The sequence below is a fragment of the Pelobates fuscus genome, chromosome 1, assembly GCF_036172605.1.
Source record: "Pelobates fuscus isolate aPelFus1 chromosome 1, aPelFus1.pri, whole genome shotgun sequence".
In the NCBI taxonomy this organism is placed as follows: domain Eukaryota; kingdom Metazoa; phylum Chordata; class Amphibia; order Anura; family Pelobatidae; genus Pelobates; species Pelobates fuscus.
This window is the reverse complement of record NC_086317.1, coordinates 235320817-235341437: the sequence shown is the minus strand read 5'-3', so window position 1 is coordinate 235341437 and position 20621 is coordinate 235320817. Positions and strand designations below refer to the sequence as shown.

The window sequence follows — 20621 nt, the reverse complement described above, 5'->3', positions numbered from 1 at the left end:
TACACACCGACATACATACATGCACCCTGACACACACACACACACATTGATACATTTGCACACCATGACACCAATACACACACTGACATAAAAACACACACCCTGACACACAGAGGCACATACACACACTCATACACACTCACACATACAAATACACATACACACCCTCATACTCACACTAATATACACACACTCAAACTCCTACAAACACTCACACACAAGTGTTTTTTTTTGTTGTTGTTGTTATGGTTGTGTTTTTTTTTTTTTTATATCTCCAGCCACCCTCCTGTTAGCTTACCTTGTGTGTCCAGGAGGGTGGCTTGGAGTCCTGGTCCTGCTGGGGGGAGTGAAGAGGTCTTGAGCTCTTTGTTCTCCTCTCGCTTCACACTGTGGCTGCCTCCTCTCCCTTCCGCGCCGTCTCTCTGCATGATGCTGGGAGGAAGTGACAAGCTGTCACTTACTCCCAGTCGCCCGACATTACAAGGGGGACTCGACCAGGTTCCTGTTGAGCAGTAATGTTTTCCTGGTGCTATAATCATAGCCTTGGGGAAACAGTCTGCGGCACCCCTGTGTGCACGCTGCGACACACAGTTTGGGAACCGCTGCTCTAAGTCATCTATGCTTCCAGTTTGACTTTTTGGGCTTGTTCCCTTTACGCCGCAATGTACACATTGCAGTTTTAGAGAAACTGCAAAGTTTACATTGCAAGGTTAAGACGGTCTTTAGTGACTGTCTTCCAGACAGCCACAGAGTTTAACTTCTTGAAACAACGCTGGATGTCTTCACAATTTGCAGGAGGACATTCAGCTTCTTGAAATGCCCATAGGAAAGCATTAATTGTGTAAGCATTAGGGTAATTCATTGCCATGATGTCACAGGAAGGGGAGCGTGATCCAAAACCGAGGGATCTCCGCGCTGAAATCAGGTAAGTAAAAGGAAGGGTTTTGAACAAATTCTTGATTGGTGGAGGAGGGTTTGCCGTGGAGGCAGAGAGATCTTATAGTGTAAGGACTACAGTTTTGTATAGTGTTCCTTCAAATATTGGGGGCTTTGCATGTTATCATGTGCTGGCAAAAGAGGTTCTGAAGAGTTCACATGTTCTTAAAGGGACACAATAGTCTCCACAACAACTACAGCTTAATGTAGTTCTGGTGAGTGTAATCATTGCCTTAAAGCATTATCATGTAAACACTGCCTTTTCTGAGAAAAGGCAGTGTTTGCATTGCCTCTAGGGACACCTCCAAGTGGCCACTCCTCAGATGGCCACTGGAGATTCTTCTTATGGCAATGCAGCACTGCCATTCAGCGTCTCCACGCTTTACCTGGGGACGCTAAATTTTCCTCATAAAGATGCATTGATTCAATGCATTTTTATAAAGAATTGCTGATTGGCCAAAACGGCGGTTGACTTCCCCTCCTTGTCGATTTTAGCCAATCCAATGCTTTCCCTATAGAAAGCATTGCAGTTCCAGGAACTGCTATGTTTACATTGCAGCTCTAAGTCTGCCCTCTGCCACTAGAGGGCTTCCGGAAGCCAAACAGACTTTTGGTCCCTTATCTGACGATGGACGTCCTCACGGACCTCCAGAGTCAGATTTTCCCCATAGGAAAGCATTGAATAATGCTTCCAATTAGGGAGGTCTAATGCGCATGCGGCCATTGCCGCACATGCGCATTAGGTCCCCTCCGCCGGCTGGTGGCGGAGGATCGTGGACGGAGCCTGACCCAGCACCGAGGGACATCGGAGCTGGTTTCAGGTAAGTGGCTGAAGGGGGGCACTCCAGAAGCCTACAGTGCCACGAAAACTGGTTTGTTTTCCTGGCACTATAGGATTCCTTTAAGTGCTGTGGTTTTGTGTCCTTGTATCTACTTACACAGGTGCTGGAGTGATTGAGAAATGTTTGAAGCAGACCCAAATCATCACTCTGGCTCTAATTTGTGCTACTCCGAAGAGGGGGCCAAGAAGAAACCAATACGACAATGTGTTTGTTCTGCCATCAGACATGCAGACCTGGCACCATTTTTCAACTGTCAATGGGGTTTTTGTCAAGCCGAGATATTGCATCCACATATTGATCAATATTTTCTGCAGACTGCAATTTCAACATGCTTTGGACATTTCTGGTCTTAAAGTTGAAACTTAGAGTTAAATTTTCACCTGCAAAAAAGCTTTGATGTGATTTAATGGGACATGCAACAGTTGATTGCTTTGCGGTACACGTTAAAGGGGCCCGGCTGTGTCTTGTGGCCTGCAAGTGCTCGTCAGTCCGGTTGGAAAGATATACATATCTCCTCTTGCTGGACCTCATTCAGAATTTGAAGCACCAGCACTGGGAGGAAGTGAGGCACAAGGAAAGCGAGAGCTTTAAACTGTCTGCAGTCCAGAGCAGCTCACTGGACCACATGGAAGCCACCCTCCTCCAGCACAAAGGCAGGAACAGAGGAGGGTTGCTAAAGCAGAGCTCAGCTAGAGATATTTGCGAGTGTGTGCCAGTCCTTATATGTGTATGTCAGTCCTCATAAGTCTGTATTTGGGTGGCAGTGTGTTTATGTCTGATGTACTTATCTGTTTGTATGTGTTTTTTGTGTGGCTTTGTACATTTATATATATATATGAGTGGCAGTGTATATCTGTGAATGTTTGTGTGTGGCAATGTGCACCTGTTTTTGTATATGTGGCAATGTGCATCTGTCAGAATGCGGAAGTTGGAATGCACATCTGTGTGTGTTTCTGTATGTTTGTGTCAAAGGGTGTGTGTGTGACCATTATTTTCTGCCAGCTTTTGGTGTGTGTGAAGGGGGCAGAGAGGGGTGCTGGCGGTCAGTGATTTTGTTAGGGAGTCTAGTGTTGCGCTGGGCCCAAGGAGTTGAGCACCCATGATCTACTGTATAATGGATTTTGTGATTCTCCATTTGATGAATTTAAAGGGACTCCGTTGCCCAAATACAAACTTTTTTTTTAACTGTTTAGTATAGACAGTTGTGACTTACAATTTAGAGTTTTGCCAATCAAGTCCTAACAGACAGATAATTAATACATGTAGCTGAAGATACTACAGTAGTACACTATAGATAACAATGAAAACATTATTATAAGGAAGATATCTTTGAAGGTAGAGGTTGGTGTTGCCTTATGAGTGCTGGGCTGAAAACAGAAATAAAAGAGCAACAATTGTGCTTACTGGGTAAACTAAAAATACCAGGAGTAATGCTAGGTAAAACATACTCACATATTCCTGAGACAGTAACATTGCAAAGTTAATACAGTGTAGGTGGTATAATCCCTACCTGGGATTATTGGTGAGGTCCTCAATGGAGAAATAAAAACAGGATGCTAGGTAGTAAAAGATGATGATAGAAATAAAAATAAAATGAGGTTAAAATAGGCAATAGACCTTTATTACAAATGAAAACAAACAAAAAGCAATCCACAACTCGTTTCACCCAAGAAGGGCTTTATAATGTGGTTATTAAGCAAATACCTGGTTTATATATGGTTTAAAAACCTGGTAAAATTGAATTTGGTGGGTAAATGACGTCATAGTCACGTGGTCGGAATCGTGAACACATTAACTGGTTATAAAACAATCAATAAATAGTATTGCAATCAAAGGGAGGCGGGCCGAATACGGCCAGTGGTGGTGAAGGGGCGGGCTGCACTGTTTGCAGCCAGTGGTAATAAGAGGGGAGTTGGGACTGGACTGTGTGGGAGTGAAGGGAAAGAGGGAAGGGCCGTGCCAGGGTCTGCCAATTCCTGAGGGAGGAGCCGAAGGCAGGCTCGGTAGTAAGGGGAGAGGTCACGCAGACGACCAATCCCAGAGTAGGGAGCGGAGCCGGGGACGGACAAAATACCAGAAGGGAGAGGGGAAGGGAAAGTTGGTTGGGCTAAAGGGATAGCTGCTGTGAAGGATACCTGTTTTATTAACAATATATTTTTTTTAGTGTTTTAGTTTGCACTTTTATCTGTTTCTATTGTATAATATCCTATTTGACTCCTCCTTGGCGCACCCTTCTTTCCCTTTTTTCTATTGTCATAAGGGTTTTTGGAAAGCATTTCCCTTTTTCAGGGGTGCTGCCTTCTTTTTTGTTATCTAGCGCTACTCCACCTTTTATAATACATACTTTGGCTGTCCAATCATAGGCGTCTCAATGCACCATGATGTGCAATGCAGTTGCTCTGGGCCATTGCATGTCCCTTTAGTTTAGCTCCACTGAGCTAACTAAACCAGGAAGTAACATGATTTAGAAAAGTGCCAATTTGTATTGATATCTGACCTTTTTGTAAAATGAAAACAAAAAGACACACTTTTCACACAAAAGCATTTCAGCAAGCCTAAAGTGCTTATGGGGTCAGGAGTGCCCTTTTAAGTGAAACACTGCAGCCTCCATATGTTTTGCTTTGTGGTTTATACTCTAGTTCCACCTTACAGTTGTGGTTTTATATTACTTACCGTATATTGTAACCTGATTAAAATGTTGGACTTAAGGAGCAAAGGGATGCTACAGGAGAAATAGCCAGTTAATAAAAAAAATTCAAAGCACCAACTTACTTGACTAGGGTTATTTTAAAATTATATTTCGGCCATTTAGTCCCTAACATGGGACAAAATGTGTTCTAGAGTTGAAATGTAAAACTAGACAAAGTGTATGGGACGAAGAATTACTAGGACCTAAACTAATCGGCATATAAAGAGCAGTGGGAACGGTTTGGATACTGAACAAGTAAAGCACATTTTTATAAACCACTCCACTCCTGAAGATGATTAATGGCTCGAGTGATATTTGTGTTTTTACTTTTACAATCCCTATTTGTAAAGTATTTTACCATAAAACAAAACTTTCAAAATAAAGTTAAACAAAAACAACACCTTCCAAATTGTATCATTCATTATTTTTTGTGGGGACTCTCTCTACATCATAAAACAAGACCTAAAATAATAAGAAAATGGGTTTTCTATACAAAGTAATTTTTAAAACACTTTTTTTTATTTTTTTATTAAGGTTCCCAAATTACTCCTTTTTAAATGATATTGGTTTCAGCATTATATATCTTGTACTCTCTGAGTTGGTTTAGTTCAGGACAGAGAGATATGTTTTTGTAGTAAACTGTTTTAAAGGGAAATAAGAAAAGCATCTGCTCTTTTCATGAATAGTATGAGTAGTGCTGTTCAGTTCCATGTTTTTACAGGTTACCATAAAATCAGCCTAAGTTTACAGCTTGATGGCTCCCCATAGTCCCAATACAAGGTAACATTTTGCATAAAGAACAGTGAGCAAGGTTCTTGTTAAAGACTCCTTTGTTTTAGCCTTTTATGGTAGACAAAAACCTGCCCAAAATAAATATTCACATTCTGCTCTTTAGTTTATTTGGAGGCATGCATCACTTTTTGATTATATGCTTACATTTTGCAGTAGTTGATACGGACAAGCACAACGTATGTCAAGGCTTTGTTACTATCTACTGTCAACTTTATTTCTTTTTTATTTACCATTTCTTAATAAAAAATAAATCAATATATCGGAAATTTTTAATTTTTTTCACCCCGTTCAGCATTGATCGTTGAGCGATTTAGGATTAGTTCTTAGTTTAAATATAAATATGTTGTATTCTCAACGATCTGTAGATCTCTTCTATTATGATCTTTGTAGTGGTAGATGTCATCAGACATACAATGGACTATTACTCTAGTTTATATTTGATTTGACATCTTATTTTTCAAGTGCTTGGATATTCCCCTTTACTTTCTACCTATTATGGTGTGCGCTCTACCAAACCCTACAGTTTTGTATTTGCAATAAGTCTCTTTACCAATGCTTTTTCATATTCATGTCATTGTTTTATTATACACATTGTTTCACAATTTTGTTAAAGTAACACCTGTATTCCTGACCCCCCTCTCACCCCCCCCCCCGCTTCCCTAAATTTAGTAAAATCTTGCTTGTATTCAAGATTGCAGCTGGTGCCTCTGCCCCTGATGTGCCTGCTTACAGCTGACATTCTTTGAGCTGCTCTTTATGCTTTTCCATAGGATTGGCTGAGACTCTTAAGGAGGAAGATCAAGGGCAGAGCCAGCACAAGCTAATCAGCATCTCCTTATAGAGATTAATTGAATCAATGCATCTCTGAGGAAAGGTCGGTGTCTGCATGCAGAGGGTAGAGACCCTTAATGGCCCAGGAAGCAACTCTAGCAGCCATCTAAGGAATGTGGAGTTATCCCTAGGCTTGCATTTTCTCTGAAAAGTGTTCATTGAGAGCACACAGCTCTCACAGCCATTGCTTTAGTGCTTAGCTCTGCAGAGCTAACTGTATTCTCCTGCAGAATAAGATCAGATGTAGGACCTGAGGGGTACCCAAGGGGACTTGGTTAAGCTATAACACTGCACTAAAATTGTTTGTTTACTTAGAGTGGGATGACGCCAAGACACTGTGGCATCATAACTATAACAGGCTGATGATTTATACACAGTTTTACAGAATATGCCAAAAATGTTATGTTCAAAGGGGGAAAAAAGGTACTTACCCCACACATTAGAATTATTATTTTTTGCAGAGAAAACAAAACCTTGAATTTATGGTTTGCCAAAGGCGCAAAAAAAATCCCTCCCATCCATCTGAATTTTTAAAAATTTAACAAGAACATATACTTTCGCAAAATAACCATTTCTGCCCGCAAAGATTTACAATTTTTGAATGTTGAGACTAGCTTTCAGAGTGAAATAATTATTATAGAATTTGCCCTATCTTTTCCTGGACAGGTCAGATATTTCATTATATGTAAGTGACACCGCCAGGTCAGTTGTTTCCTGGTTTACCACTTACAAGAACTCCATTCATAACGTGTCCTTTTTATCCTTTGAGTGAATAAGTAATTATTCAATATAGAAGGCAGGATATTTGGAACTGGCTATTTAATGTGGCAGCAAACCGTATTAAAGCCTGCCATTCCTCGCAACGTGAGAGGGGAAAGCAACAATTCTAGCAAGAAGGTAACTTTACCCTGTTTGACGGGCTGTTTCCTTGGCACATCAGTGAACCTTTTATCCCAGTGATTGACAGCTTCAGAGGGGTCACATTCACCTCCATTCTATCGCTTATTGTAATATTTAATGGCGGACAAGGTTGAGTGGTACTCAGAGTAATTTGAACTTGCTTTTCTACAGAGTAGAGGCTAAGAGACAGCTTGATCCCCAGTATTGTGGTGTAACACACGCTGTGGCTTAGCATTTATTTATAGAGGATAATCTTACTGATTACAAATAAAGAAAAATAAAAAAAAACCCCAAAAAAAATGATCTGTGTTGTTTGCAGTCGACTGCATCCTGTGTCAAGAGACCAAAACTGAATGCTGCACCCTCGCACAGGCGCACTGGCAAAATCAGCTACTTGTGTATCCCTTTTTATATCTGAATTGTTATTGCCTCTTATGGAAACTTTTCTTGCAGAAAAACAAATCCGATTGCTTGGACATTTTCTAGGGATGTTTTCCCAGCACCATGTTTATGGGGAATTAAAATAGTTTTGTGAAAGAAGTGGTGCATTTCATTTACCCAAATAACATTATTAGGAGGGAAAAATTGCAGTGATGGAGGGTACAGAAGGATTGAAACCATCTCAAATTAAACCGCTAAATAGTGTTAACAATATTGCAATTATTGTTCTGACATTTTTCACCAAATTTTTCAAATCCAATCCAAGAATCTTGACAGTTTAATTATTTTACTGATAACCTTTTCTAGTGTCCATTTGCTGAACTTTACATTTGCAAATTTGGCTGATTTCACTTGGCTCCGTTTTCCTGCATTTCTGCCAATTCCTTTGTGGTTCACTGTATTCACTAAACAATTGAATACAAACTGAATTGGGCCAAATTAATTGAAGATTATGCTAGCGCAGTGTACTAATAATCTTAATTTTAATAATGACAGGAGGCGAATATTTTGCATTAACTTTCTTTACTAACTCCATAGCAGCAAAGAAAAAAAAAAACAGTTGGAACCAATCAGAGCGAGCCAGAGTATATATAAGTCCAAGCATGACCAATCATTTCCTCTTGACTAATGCGACCTCACAAGTCAATAATGTAACAAATAACATGTCCGATCCAACTTGAAACCGATAATGGAATTGGGTCATCCTAGTAATCCATAAGACTTGTTAAACTGAAAGAAAAGAGAGACTAGTATCAGTGATACGGAATCGACCGTATGAAAACATAAGTCTATGAGTGTATATATATATATATATATATATATATATATATATATATATAAATCCTTATAATGACTAATCTGACTAACCATAAATGTTATCATATAGAGTCAATCCACAATGATATAAACATCAGCAATCCAAACCATAGTTCATACCAGTATAAATGTTTAATCTTTAGAATTAGACTAGTACCCATTAATTCTAACTTACCTCAGATTAGGGTGGGAACGTCAAGTCGAAAAGGGAGGGAAAATATTCGCCTCCTGTCATTATTAAAATTAAGATTAGTACACTGCGCTAGCATAATCTTCAATTTTACAACATGACAGGAGGCTTCATATTTTGCAATTTTAACGCTTAGGTAGAAGAGCGAACGCGGTGTTGGACGACGGACGGAAATAGAATGTCTGGAACGTCGGTTCGCGGGACCAGTCCGCCACTATTAATATGTCTGCTAGGGATGCACCCGCCAGAAAAAAAAGATGATGTTGTTGCCCCTCGCACGGAATGCGCGTCATAAGACGGGCCTAAACCGTTTAGGTAGAGGAGCCATTGATCCACCTGGCCAGTGTGATGACCGAAACCGGACCGTGAGGGTTAACATCTGACACCCATAGCTGTCAGTCTGTCGGTGGGAGTAACGTCTCTGCTGCCGCCACATATGCCTGCCAAGCCTTGACCACATACATTTGGGGGTCCCAGGTGAAGAAAGGATAGGAGATTTGAAGACGACTTACCTTCTTTGAAGGTTGACGAGAGGAAGTTCATGATCTTGGAAACAGGGCAGTAAAGGGATGTAGGTCCCATCCCATGCCCAAACTGGTCCAAGATCGTCCTGCAGATAAGTAGCTCTTTCGCGTTCCAAGGGTCCAGGAGTCCCATAGAAGATTCTTAGTCGTTGTCGATAAAACGTTGGTACACCATGTTCCCCTGAAAGAGTCCAGGTTACCAAGGATAGGCGTCCGTCCAGTAGTATAGGGTGTGTGTTTCCCACTGGGTCGCTGAGTAGGGTGGAGTTGTTCGGCAGCAGAATTGGGTCCTCGTAGGACATCTCGAGGAGTTCTGGGAACAAATGGTGGAAAGGCATAAGCCCCCTGTGATGGCCAGCGTTGGTTGAAAACGTCCACTGCCAAGCACTCCGGTCTGGGAGCCAGCTGTAACTGCGGTAATTGATTGTTGCGTGGGGTAAACAGATCCAGTAGGAAGGGTCCTTTCTGTTCGTTCAGGTAGGCGAATATCTGCGGGTTCCACTGCCAGTCGCTGGAGTCTCTCCAGTGTTGGGAGTACCAATCTGCAATAGGGTTCAACCCCCTGGTAAATGTTCTGCACGTATCGTGATTTTGCGTGGGAGTCAGTAGACAAATATTCCGTTGGTCAAATTTGCCAGTTTTTGTGAACGAGTCCCTCCCAAGTTGTTGATGTATCGTACTGCAGATATGTTGTCCATCCGTAGAAGTATCCAACAATTGGATTGTCCTTTCATTAGGTTGAGTATAGCAAAATGACCCCATTAGTAGTTCCAGGCAGTTGATATGCATCGAGAGTTTCCGGTGTTGTCCACGTTCCTCCCGTGGATGCCTCTCCACCCATGGCGCCCCATCCCAGTCTGCTCACGTCCTATTCCGGTACGAAGCTCGGGTGGTTGCCGGAGATGGACCGACCGTTCCATGCTTGCATGCAGTTGTGCCACCATCCAAGTTCTTGGCGCACATCGTCCGTCAGTGAAACTGGTTGGTTATACGTGGCGCTCTATCGAAGGAAGCGGGCTCTCAACTGTTGCATGGCATGAACAAGCAGAGGCCTGGAAATATTGCTTGTCTTGGTGAGGAGGGTAGGCCAACGATCCGTGTCAGTTGTCGGAGCGGAATGGAGTCGAGCTTGAGTACTCTTTCCTGATGGCCGTCGCTTTGGTTGACGGGAGTATGCGAGACCTGGAGTTTATCTCCAAGCCCAGGAATTGAATTTCTTGCATGGGGTCATTCCTCGTCTGGCTCTGTTGACGATGAATCCCGGGGACTCCAACAATTGTACCGTATAGTCGGTATTTTGTACGACCAGTTCTCTCGTTCTGCAGACTAAGAGTATGTTGTCCTGGTAAGTGATACATCTGATCCCCCGCGTTCTGAGGTGTGTTACCCCCTGGTCTCAACATTTTGGTGAAGTACCCTGGTGCAGAGTTTAGTCCGAGAGGGAGGCAAGTGAATTGCCATGGGAAGCCGTGCCACAGTAACCACAGAAGGGGCGGCTGACTTTGTGAATTGGGATCGACCGGTATATGTCTTTGAAATCTAGACGCGTAAACCAGTCCCCTTCTTGAAGGAGGTCTCTTAGTAAGTGTATGTCTACCAATTTGAAGTGGCGGTAGGTCACCTGGGCATTCCGGTCTCTTAAATTTATCACTGATCTGAAATCCCGGTTTTCTTACGGGCGAGGAACATGATGCTGAAGAAGCCCCCTTGGTTGCACATGGGGTGTATAGCGCCCTTCATACGTAGTTCGCGGAGCTCCACTTCTATGAGGTGAGCATCCGAAGTTGAGAGGTATAAGGGACGAGGAGGGTACCTCTGCACGGGGAACGTTCATAATTCGATGTGGTGCCCATTGACCTTCTGTAACACCCATAGCATCTGTGGGTAGTTTTGCCCAATTCTGGGAACAAAGAGAAACACGGACGGCAGTCATGTTTAGTTGAGACCTTGATAAGTGTTGGTCTCTTACCTGTGGTGACTCTTGCGCGGGTATATCCACGACCACCCCGTCCTCTGTCTGTACCCTTTGGTAGTAGGGGTAGTGCTGTCTAGAGCTGGTGTGCTGGTAAGCTTGTTGCAGGTAAACTGCTGTGGGTGTCCCATATGGGGTCTGATGGCCCGAATCGGCTGGTGGCACGGCCCGTTGCCGATCAACCCTGGGAGAAAACCCCCCTTGAAGGGTTGTCCCTGAAGACCTTACGCGTGGATGTGCGGCTCTGTTCAGCGAGGTGAACCTGTTAACCTGCTTAGTCAGCTCTTTCATAAATGCCTTACCAAAATTTTACCCTGTGCCTGTGGGCCCAATTCTTTTACCCCCAGATCGGCCTGTTTGGGGTCAATGCGGAAAAGTGCTGCGCGGCACCGCTCTGAGAGGGCCATATTGGTATTCTCGAGAAAGCAGAATCCCCTCTGGGTCCATTCTCGGATATCATGTGCCCATTCACGCACCATGTCCGCAGTAAATTAGTCTGCTCTGGCGTAAGCTTCATTCGCCAGGTATATCACAGGGCCAATGGCCCCATCTCATCCAGGCGCTTGTCTTGCGCCCCTTCAAAGCTTCTCTCGACCCCTTTTGTGTGGGTCGTCCTTCGCTCCATAAAGGCCAGCATGAGTTGGTCAAACTCTGGTGTGAAAAGCCACCTTGTTTTGCAGGGGTGGTCCGGGGCACTCCACTCTCGTCCGTTTGCGGACGTGTTTCTCCAGGGACTTGCGGGTCCAAAGTGCATAACCCTGAGTAGGTGCTCAGGCGAGGCCCATTCCCCGGAGTGGGGGTGCCGTATGTTCCTGGGGTCAAACATCCTCTGCCCCGTGGCATCCAGGAATATCTCCTGTTCCTGTGTAGCAACTGTAGCGGATGGCTCCACACTGGGGCTCACCCAGGGAGGTCTCCTTGACGTAGGTGTTGGAGCCCCAATCGCCCTCGTCCGAATCTAAAACCTCTGCCTGCCACTCATCCATGAGTGGAGAGGGATTGGGGCATATCTTTTGTCCTCATTCGAGGAAATCTCTCGACTTTTGTATGTGGGGCCGTGGTCATAGGGCACTTACTGCGCTTCAGTGGTGCCTTGCCCTTGCTAGCGGCCTTTTGGACTCCTCGCCTGTCTAGTGCCGTTTCGCCGGGCGTTGTCTCTCCTTGGAATCATCTGACTCATCTGAGTCCTCCCTGGTGTGGGAATGATTGCCAACCGGCTTGATAGGTTCAGAGGCCGTTGGTAACACCTTCGCCATTGCCTTCTCCAGGACGCAGCAACTGCGTTGATCATGGTTTGAAGGTCAATCGGGTTCTGTTTGTCCTCCAGGATTCGGGCACTAACAGGCACAGGTATGAGGGTTGAAGGGACCTTGTGGGAGGGATGTAGACAGGCCGTTAGGCCGTATAATATTTGTCGCCCAGTGGCGTAGAAAAAGTAGACTCTCTAACGCTGGGGCTCACCCAGGAATTCAGAACTGCATTAACAGGTTCCGTTAGGCAGCACTCAGGGAATTGCCCAAATGGGGGCTCACCCCTTGCCAGACTACTAGGGTATACCTTAACTGGCAGTACCACTCCCCAGGGGTAGTCAAACCAACGTGCACACGTCCCTGTGAGAGAACTGGAATAATCTCTGGTCATTTTTGTAGAAAATCTTCAGCCGGTTTGCCTTATCGTGATGAGTGTGGTATTCCGCCAAAACTTCCACATCAACAAAATGGTTGCCGCGGGTCTCGTGGTCGGCCCATTCGTGTAGAAAGTCACGAGCAGTAATTGGCCGCTCTGTTCGCACAAATATAGTGCGAACAGGCGGGGGAGTCAGTCAGAAGTCTGTTCGTGCCTTGAAATGCGCGAACAGAGTGACTGCCCGCTCTGTACGCACAGATTACAGTGCGAACAGCGCGGGAAAGTGGCGAACGTAGCCACCATAAGGAGGGGGGTGGTGAAATGCCATTGCCTCAGAAGAGGCTTCTAATGAAAAGAGAATAACAATATCACATGGAAAAAAGCTATTCAATATCCCATAATCTGGACATACTGACATTGCTATGCCTGTCTATCTATGTCTCACAAACTTACAATACAGCAATACAGCACAGAGATTATATTTATTCTCCATTACTGAGGGGAGAGGGGTTAACCCCTGCAATGGTTAACAGCCCAATTGGTATTAATTACTAAGGGATCCCCTGCCACCCCCAGGACAGTAACATAAACAATAATAATTGTATTTTTGCACAATAAGATAATTAAATAATTCTAATGCTGCTATACAGTCTCTCTCTCTCTCTCTCTCTCTCTCTCTCTCTCTCTCTCTCTCTCTCTCTCTCTCTCTCACTATAAGAAATTAGTACTCTGACCTGACTTGTGGTGGAGCAGCAAAGAAAGAGGAAATGATTGGTCATGCTTGGACTTATATATATATATATATATATATATATATATATATATATACTCTGACTCGCTCTGGTTCTTTATTTCAACTGTTTTTTTTTTCTTTGCTGCTATGGAGTTAGTAAAGAAAGTTAATGCAAAATATGAAGCCTCCTGTCATGTTATAAAATTACTGCTTTTTTTTCAAACTGATTTTATTGCTGCAGTAAGGTTCCTTTCAAAATATCTCCACTGAATTTGAACCAAATTGCAGTCAAACTGTAACTACATTTTCCTATTTAAAAAAATAAATAAAAAATGCTGCTAATGTAAGGCTCGGGTTTGGGGAGATGTACCACTTTATGTGTAAGTGATACAATGGGTATCCATACATGGTTAAGGGTTGGGAGAGCTTGGGGTAGCATTAGACGTTTAGGTACAATTCCCTTGGTCTGTGTCAGGTTAATTGGAACAACCAAATTAAGACAATTTGGCTGTTTGCGAATAGCCAATTCAACCATGTTTATATGGAAAAATCAAAGATACAAAAGCACAAGAAGTATAGTGAATCTCCTAGTAGTCACCAACACCCCGGTTAACACCAAAAAAACGTGATAAACACAAAAGGCAAAATAAATGTTGTGGTGTGCTACAATTACATGTGTGAGGATCACCAATGAGATAATATACATACACTGGTTATCGGTCTCCTGACCTATACTGGTAGTACTCCAGTTAGGAAAATCAACTGATTTTGCTGCAGCCAAATAGAAGTGCATATTTGTTTTGGAATAACCAAATACACCTTTTGCGAGTAGCTGAAATGTAGTGTGTGTGTGTGTGTGTGTGTGTTTGTGTTTGAAGGTGGGAGAGGGAGTACGATGGGAGCAGTTTAACATGTTGTTTTAAGCTAAATTTATTTTATTTATTGTTCTTCTCCATCTTTGCATCTTATCTTTGGCCTCAACATAAAATAAAATTTTACTACGTGGAAAAGATGCATCGTGCAATTTTTACATTTCCAATTTATTTTTTTGTCTACTGTAGAGCATTAGTGCAGAATTAATTTTAATTCAGAGCATTTTATATTCTTTTTCATTTTCTCTTGGCATAGGATCCATTCTTTCACTAGCTATCAGTTTAAACATTACTTATCTTGGTGTACCATCTATCTGGCTCTATCTACACTTAAAGCTTGTAAATTGAGCTGTAATTGAAGATTTCTATCTCCTCTATCTACACTTTCTTCAAATTCCATTTCAATCATTTAATTATACATAATGTAAATTTACATACATTTTGGAGTGTCTAAGAATTGTATATATATTTTTTTAAACTAAATTGTGTAATTCGCTTTTCATTTCTGCCCTATTTTTTATTTTTTTTATTTTTTGCTCTTCTGTATAAATTTGTATATTCGATTTTGGTTTAATTTTATGGCAAAACTATTATCATTTAATTCTGTTTTCTATTTCTTTCCTTTAAGTTTCCTGAAACTTGTGAACTTTGTTTCTGTGGGCGTACCAAAGAGCATGATAAAACAGACGAAAATGGCAAGAAGAAGGAAAATGGGGAGCGACAGAGAGTGCCCAAAATATATTTTGGTACACGAACGCACAAACAGATAGCACAGATTACTAAGGAGTTGCGTAGAACAGCTTATTCGGGTGTCCGTATGACTATATTGTCAAGCAGAGATCACACTTGTGTCCACCCTGAGATTCACAGTAACAGAAATGAGAAATGCAAGGAACTTCTTGAGGCTAAAGACGTAAGTAGTTTTTGGGATGTATTTCCATGTAAACATTCTTTTTTTTTTTTTTTAATTCTTTATTTTTGTTGTGCAGTTTGTTACATATTATTGACATACGCCACAACAGCGTGTTTGTTGATGCACATAAGTTTGACAGTGGCATGAGACATTGCACATTTTTTATATATTTATAACAGGCTTTGGCTAAACATCGTTATGATATTATAGTGAGGTGATCACCGCTTTATGGTGCTAAATTGGCATTGCTATTGTTGTTGTAGTGTGGCATTATGATTTGCAATAGAACAATAGCCGAGCGATCGGCACAGTTTTGTTGTTTAAGTTACATGGAGATATCAGGCTTCTATGCATCATTTTTATAGCACAACATGCTAGGCTAGACATGCGTATAACCAGCTAATGGCGCTTAAGATTGTAAATGTATTGCACATTTTATAAAATAGTACTAGTAATCACTTATCTATTATCCTTGCTAGTTACTCTTAAAATGCAGGTAGAGTCCTGAGATCATTTACTTAAAACTATATGACTAGTGTAGTATAAGAGCACCCCCGACACCCCAGTGGCATGCTGCCAGATACTTGCACCCCAAGGAGGTAAGTTATGCAGGTTTCGCTCCCCCAGTGAGTCCAGAGTCGTTTAGTGCTGTGATATGGAGCTCTCTTCCACCGCTTTCTTCCAGCAGTCCGGTGCCCATTCCCTGCGGTTCGGCTGACTATTTTCACTGCATCGTTATGGAGGCGGTGTAGGTCAGCTCCTCGGGATGGAGTTATGGTGTGCAAGTCATCCGGGCAGGTCCGAGGGGTCTGCTGGGTCTGGAACGATGGGTCTGTGCGTTGCTGGTTAGCAGGTAGTCGCTCCCGCCTTTTTGTTATGGTGTCGCTTATACAGCTGTCACTGAGGCTGTGGGTCAGTTGGTATTGCTCCATTTCTGCAGGCGTGCAGTGCTTGCGTGGGGTTCTGGAGGGTATCGTCCCCTCGGAGGCCAGAGGCGCTCGTTTGAGCCAGCAGGGTCGCTGCGCCGCCATTTTCGGTGCGGTCAGAGGTGTGTTTTGGCGGCTGTCGTGGACTCAAAAGCTCCGATGTAGCAGGAGCCACAGGGCGTACAGGGTGCAGGCCGGGATCACCCCCACCGGCCCAGAGGGGGGGGAACAGGGCCCAGGTCGCCCAGCCGATGGAGCCTGGCTGAGTAGCATTGGGCAGGATAGCGGGCGGCGGCCGTCCGCCTCACTCACCGCCTGAGTAGGCCTCATCCAAGAGGAGCGATGCGTACCCCACCGGGGGACTAAAACAGCGGCTGCAAGTCTCTCCCCGGGTCCAGTGTCTCCATAGGTGCCAGCCCATCGCGGTAGGTCGACGAGGGGAGTTCCACAGATCCATATTATAAGTTTTTAAGCCAAGTTTTGCCGGAGCTGTTGTGAGGTGCGACCGGCTAGCTCGGCGGCCAGGCCCCGCCCCCGTAAACATTCTTTTAACGTGCACTTCTATAGCGTCCGTAAATGCCACCTAGAAGTCATGCTAGGTAAATCTATATAAGAAAAAACACATTAATTGTGCAAATTACCTTGCCCTACTTTGTATATGATCAAACACAAAATAATTTACTTTAATTATCTTTGTAATTGCATAATCCGAACAAGAGTTCACGAAAAGGTCTGATAGAATTAAGGCGCTTTCTTGATCAGAATCTTGCTAAAGACCAAAATGATGGTTGTCGGAGTGTAAAGAATAATTTTATTTAAAAAGAAAGTAATAAAAATAACTTTAAAACCTGAGTGCATTTAACTGTATTTGCATTTTAATTAGTGTTTATAAAGACGCAAACAAATAACCTGTTTTTAATGTGACACTTTTTCATGTAAGGAAAAAAAAATTGCAGAACTGAATAAATGTATTGTAGATCCTGTTCTTCAGCAAATTTCCATAAAATTAGCAAATCTACCGATTTTGTTTATTTTTTATATATATATATATATATATATATATATATATATATATATATATATATGTATGCACAGTATTTATTTTTTCCCCATATTTAACACCATTTTCAAATCATGAGAAACTCATGGGTAATGTTATTTTTTAGTTATATTAAAGGCACAACTTTGTAGATTGTCATTTCTTTTATTTTTGATTGTTTTTAGAAGCTCAGGAGCATTATTACACGTATATAATTTATAGTAGATCATTTCCTATACTCCTATACTTTTACTACTACATGATATTCAGACACATTAAGTGAAGGGGACCTTTTGCTATATTGTACATTCCTAGTCACTCATCTAAAGGAGTGTTCCTTTAACTATTTTCTCTTTGCAAACCGGTTATATCATGTTACGTCTGTTACAAGAGGATCCAGTATCCTCTTTGATGGAAGCTCCTGTGTCGTTGCTAATACATTTTACATTTGTAATCTCACCTCTCCTGAAACTCGTGCACACTATCAAATAATAATATTGTCCACCTGTCCATTCCAGCTGGAATTAGTTTTCAGGTGCAGCCACCTTGTGATTACACCGCGTCAAAAGAGGAGGCTTACACTGGTATCTGTGTGAATGTGGGCACTCACCTTTAGCCCTATGGCCTTTCTAATACCAAAGGAGTTGGAGAAATGGAAATAGGATGTGTACAACAAAGTATGCATTCTAAAACTAAATAGAACCCAAATTTTGGTATTTCTTACAATTCTTTTTTTCTGAAAGAAAATGCAGATACATTTATACACCCCTAGAATGTGGTGAGAGTTACAGAAACATTGTGATCAAATTATTTTTTTAAAAATTCAAGATAGGCTTTTATTCACATCATTTTGCATACATAAACAGTGGGCTTGTTTCGATATAAGCTGTTGTGCAATAATATTGCAGCATTACAGTGCAGTAAAGTCAGTCGTGATAGCAATAATATAATTACAAGTCTGGAAACTAACGCATCCATGAAGTGTACTACAGGTGTCATATCTGTATACAGGCGTTTATAATAAAGGGTGCGAATGTAATGCAGTTAAATATTACTGTGACATTGCCGACGGATATGACAAAATAAGTAGGATTTTTTTTAAAGATGTGCTTAATGAACTCAAGAGTAATGAGTATATTATATATGTAAGTCTATCAGTGCTAACTGAGTATTTAAATTAATACTAATAAGTACAGCAGGCTTAGTAGCGCATGTCTTATAAAGATAACTAATAGTCGGTATGGGGAAGTATGTAGAAAAATCGCATGGTTGCAACTGTGCAACAGGCCCACCTGCTATCCAAGTTGTATGAGCTATGTGGGTTTTCAGGTTAACCTTTAAAGGCGAGTGTCAGCCCACAGTGTTTCGCTTATGTTTTTCTGATTGTTCATTTTCCTTTGCTTCATCCCATTTCCTGTGTGTTTTCCTGCAATTATAAAGGGTATATTCCAAAAAACTAAATCAATTTACAGGGTTACAGTTATGAACATTGTGCCTTAACGTGAGGGAAGAAGAAGCAGCTCTTCTGTTTATTGCCACCTGGGAGCCCCTGGGTTCTTATGATTTATCTTGTGGCAAAAACTGTTATTAACTATGGCGTATGGCCTACTCCATGCTACTGTTAGGCTTTTGTAGCCATAGCCCAGACTCCATATTAAGTTTGTACCAAGTATAACTCCCTCTAGCGCTCCAGGTAATCATGATGTGATAGTATAAGAGAAGGAGAAATAAAAAATATGGGAAGGGTGCCCTCGGGATTGTGGAGGGGCCTGTGGGATAGGGCCCTGCGTGAAGATCCCCGGTTTGGTCCTCTTGTGAACCCCAGGGATCTTGGTCCAAGCACGTGCGGCCAGGTTATATAAATAAAAAATAAATAAATAAAAAAAACACAAGTAAGTAATTAAGAAAATAAATTTAAGTAAGTAAAAATAACTTCCTGCTTTAGGTGTAGTATGAAGCCTATGCGGGGCCCTGCCCAGTGCATCAACATCAGGCACCTATGGGTGCCAACGTATACATTAGTACCCGGCTCCGGGTAAAGCCCCCCCATGAGCTTCTCGGTATAGCGGGCACTTGAGGTACCCCCAGTCCATGAGACCCCCCCCTCTCCTAGAGTCCACTAACAGGGTGGCCTCTGCACCTCCACTGTCCTGGTGGAGTCTCAATAAGTAAGACAGGGTGCCTCCGTGGGCCCCCTCTATCGCCGGCCACTGCTCCTAAGCTTAGTCCATGCGGCCACCCGTCCACCGCAGCCCCCCACAGACCAGCCCGGCCGGGCTCGCAGCAACGGGAAGCAACATTCTCCAGGTCTCCGAATCTCCTAGAGATGGAGGTCACTCCTGTCTGACCCGAGACAGTCCGGTAGCCATGATGCCACTGCATGTCGGCAGTCCTCTCGGGGCTCCTGAGTGATTTCAGGGCGGACTCCTGGGTGAGTGTGTTAGGAGTCGTTTAATCGGTTCCGTGGCAAGGCAAGTAGGGGGCTCCACAATGTATGTCTTGTCTCCCCTGTAGTGGCTGAGTACATACTGGCAGAGCTGCATCCAACGTCCCGCAATTGCATTCTGGTAACTGTGGTGTATCACCAAATTAATATATATATATATATATATATATGTATGTGTATATATATATATATATATATGTGTATATATATATAACAAGGTTCGTCTACATTAAAAGGTATTTATTTAGAAGGCAACAACACTACTATAAATGTATCACAAACACACAGCCCAGACCCACGGAGCAACAACCCTTTTTAAATCTATCTATATAGTAATCCCTTTCCCCACACGTTTGATCTCACCCACGGTTAGGCCTTCACATCTAGTAATGGCTCACTGCTGCAAGTTCGACATCACATCCACCAAGGAAGAAAAGGAAGCAACAGAGTATAACATGGTTCACCAAGATAGCACATGGCGTCTGCACATCTGCTCTGCAGCAGAGCCAAGAAGGAACAGAGAGGAATGAGGATAGAGAGGAGTGGCTATCTCTCTCCTGACTTGTAAAGGTATTGAATTACCTACTTACCATAAGCTTATCCCCCTGTAAGAAAGATCTACATGAACTTGATCACATGACCCCTGGTCACCATGTTAGTTTGATGACAGAATGTCACCACAGTAACCACAAGCCCGTATATGAAAACTTGCATCTTCAAAACAGGAAACAATTTAACAGGTGACCGGGATGACCCCCCCCCCCCCCCGGTCCTGTGGGGGGATTCGGGGCCGCAGCATGTTCTCTCCGGTCGCCTCTTGCACATTAGGAGAGACAGGCGCTTTCTTATCATGCTCGTTCACTGAGCATGTGCAGAGTGCTTCCAGGCACAATAATAGGCCTCAGGTTCATGCCATTATGTAGGCCCGAGTTTTCAGCTTCCTCACTTTTGTAAGATCTGCAGCCGCTGGTTGGTCTCTTTGTGATGCTGGCAGGTTACTCTATTCAGATATCTTATTTTGAAGGGTTAATAGTCAGTTTGTGGGCAGAAAATCAGTGTTTATTCAGGCTTAGGACCAGAGCTGCACGAGATGCCTTCCTTTCAGCTCCATGGTCCGGCCCCGCCCCTCATTG

At 42.8% G+C, this 20621-nt stretch overlaps 1 protein-coding gene across 1 annotated transcript in view; it reads left to right on the top strand.

Annotated features, from left to right (window-relative positions):
• The window catches only part of BRIP1 (BRCA1 interacting helicase 1), a 328956-nt gene that overhangs the window by 53087 nt on the left and 255248 nt on the right, over positions 1–20621 (top strand). The window contains exon 7 of the mRNA XM_063455293.1: positions 14793–15077. Within this exon, the coding sequence (XP_063311363.1) occupies positions 14793–15077 (285 nt within the window). The remainder of the gene's footprint in view (positions 1–14792; positions 15078–20621) is intronic.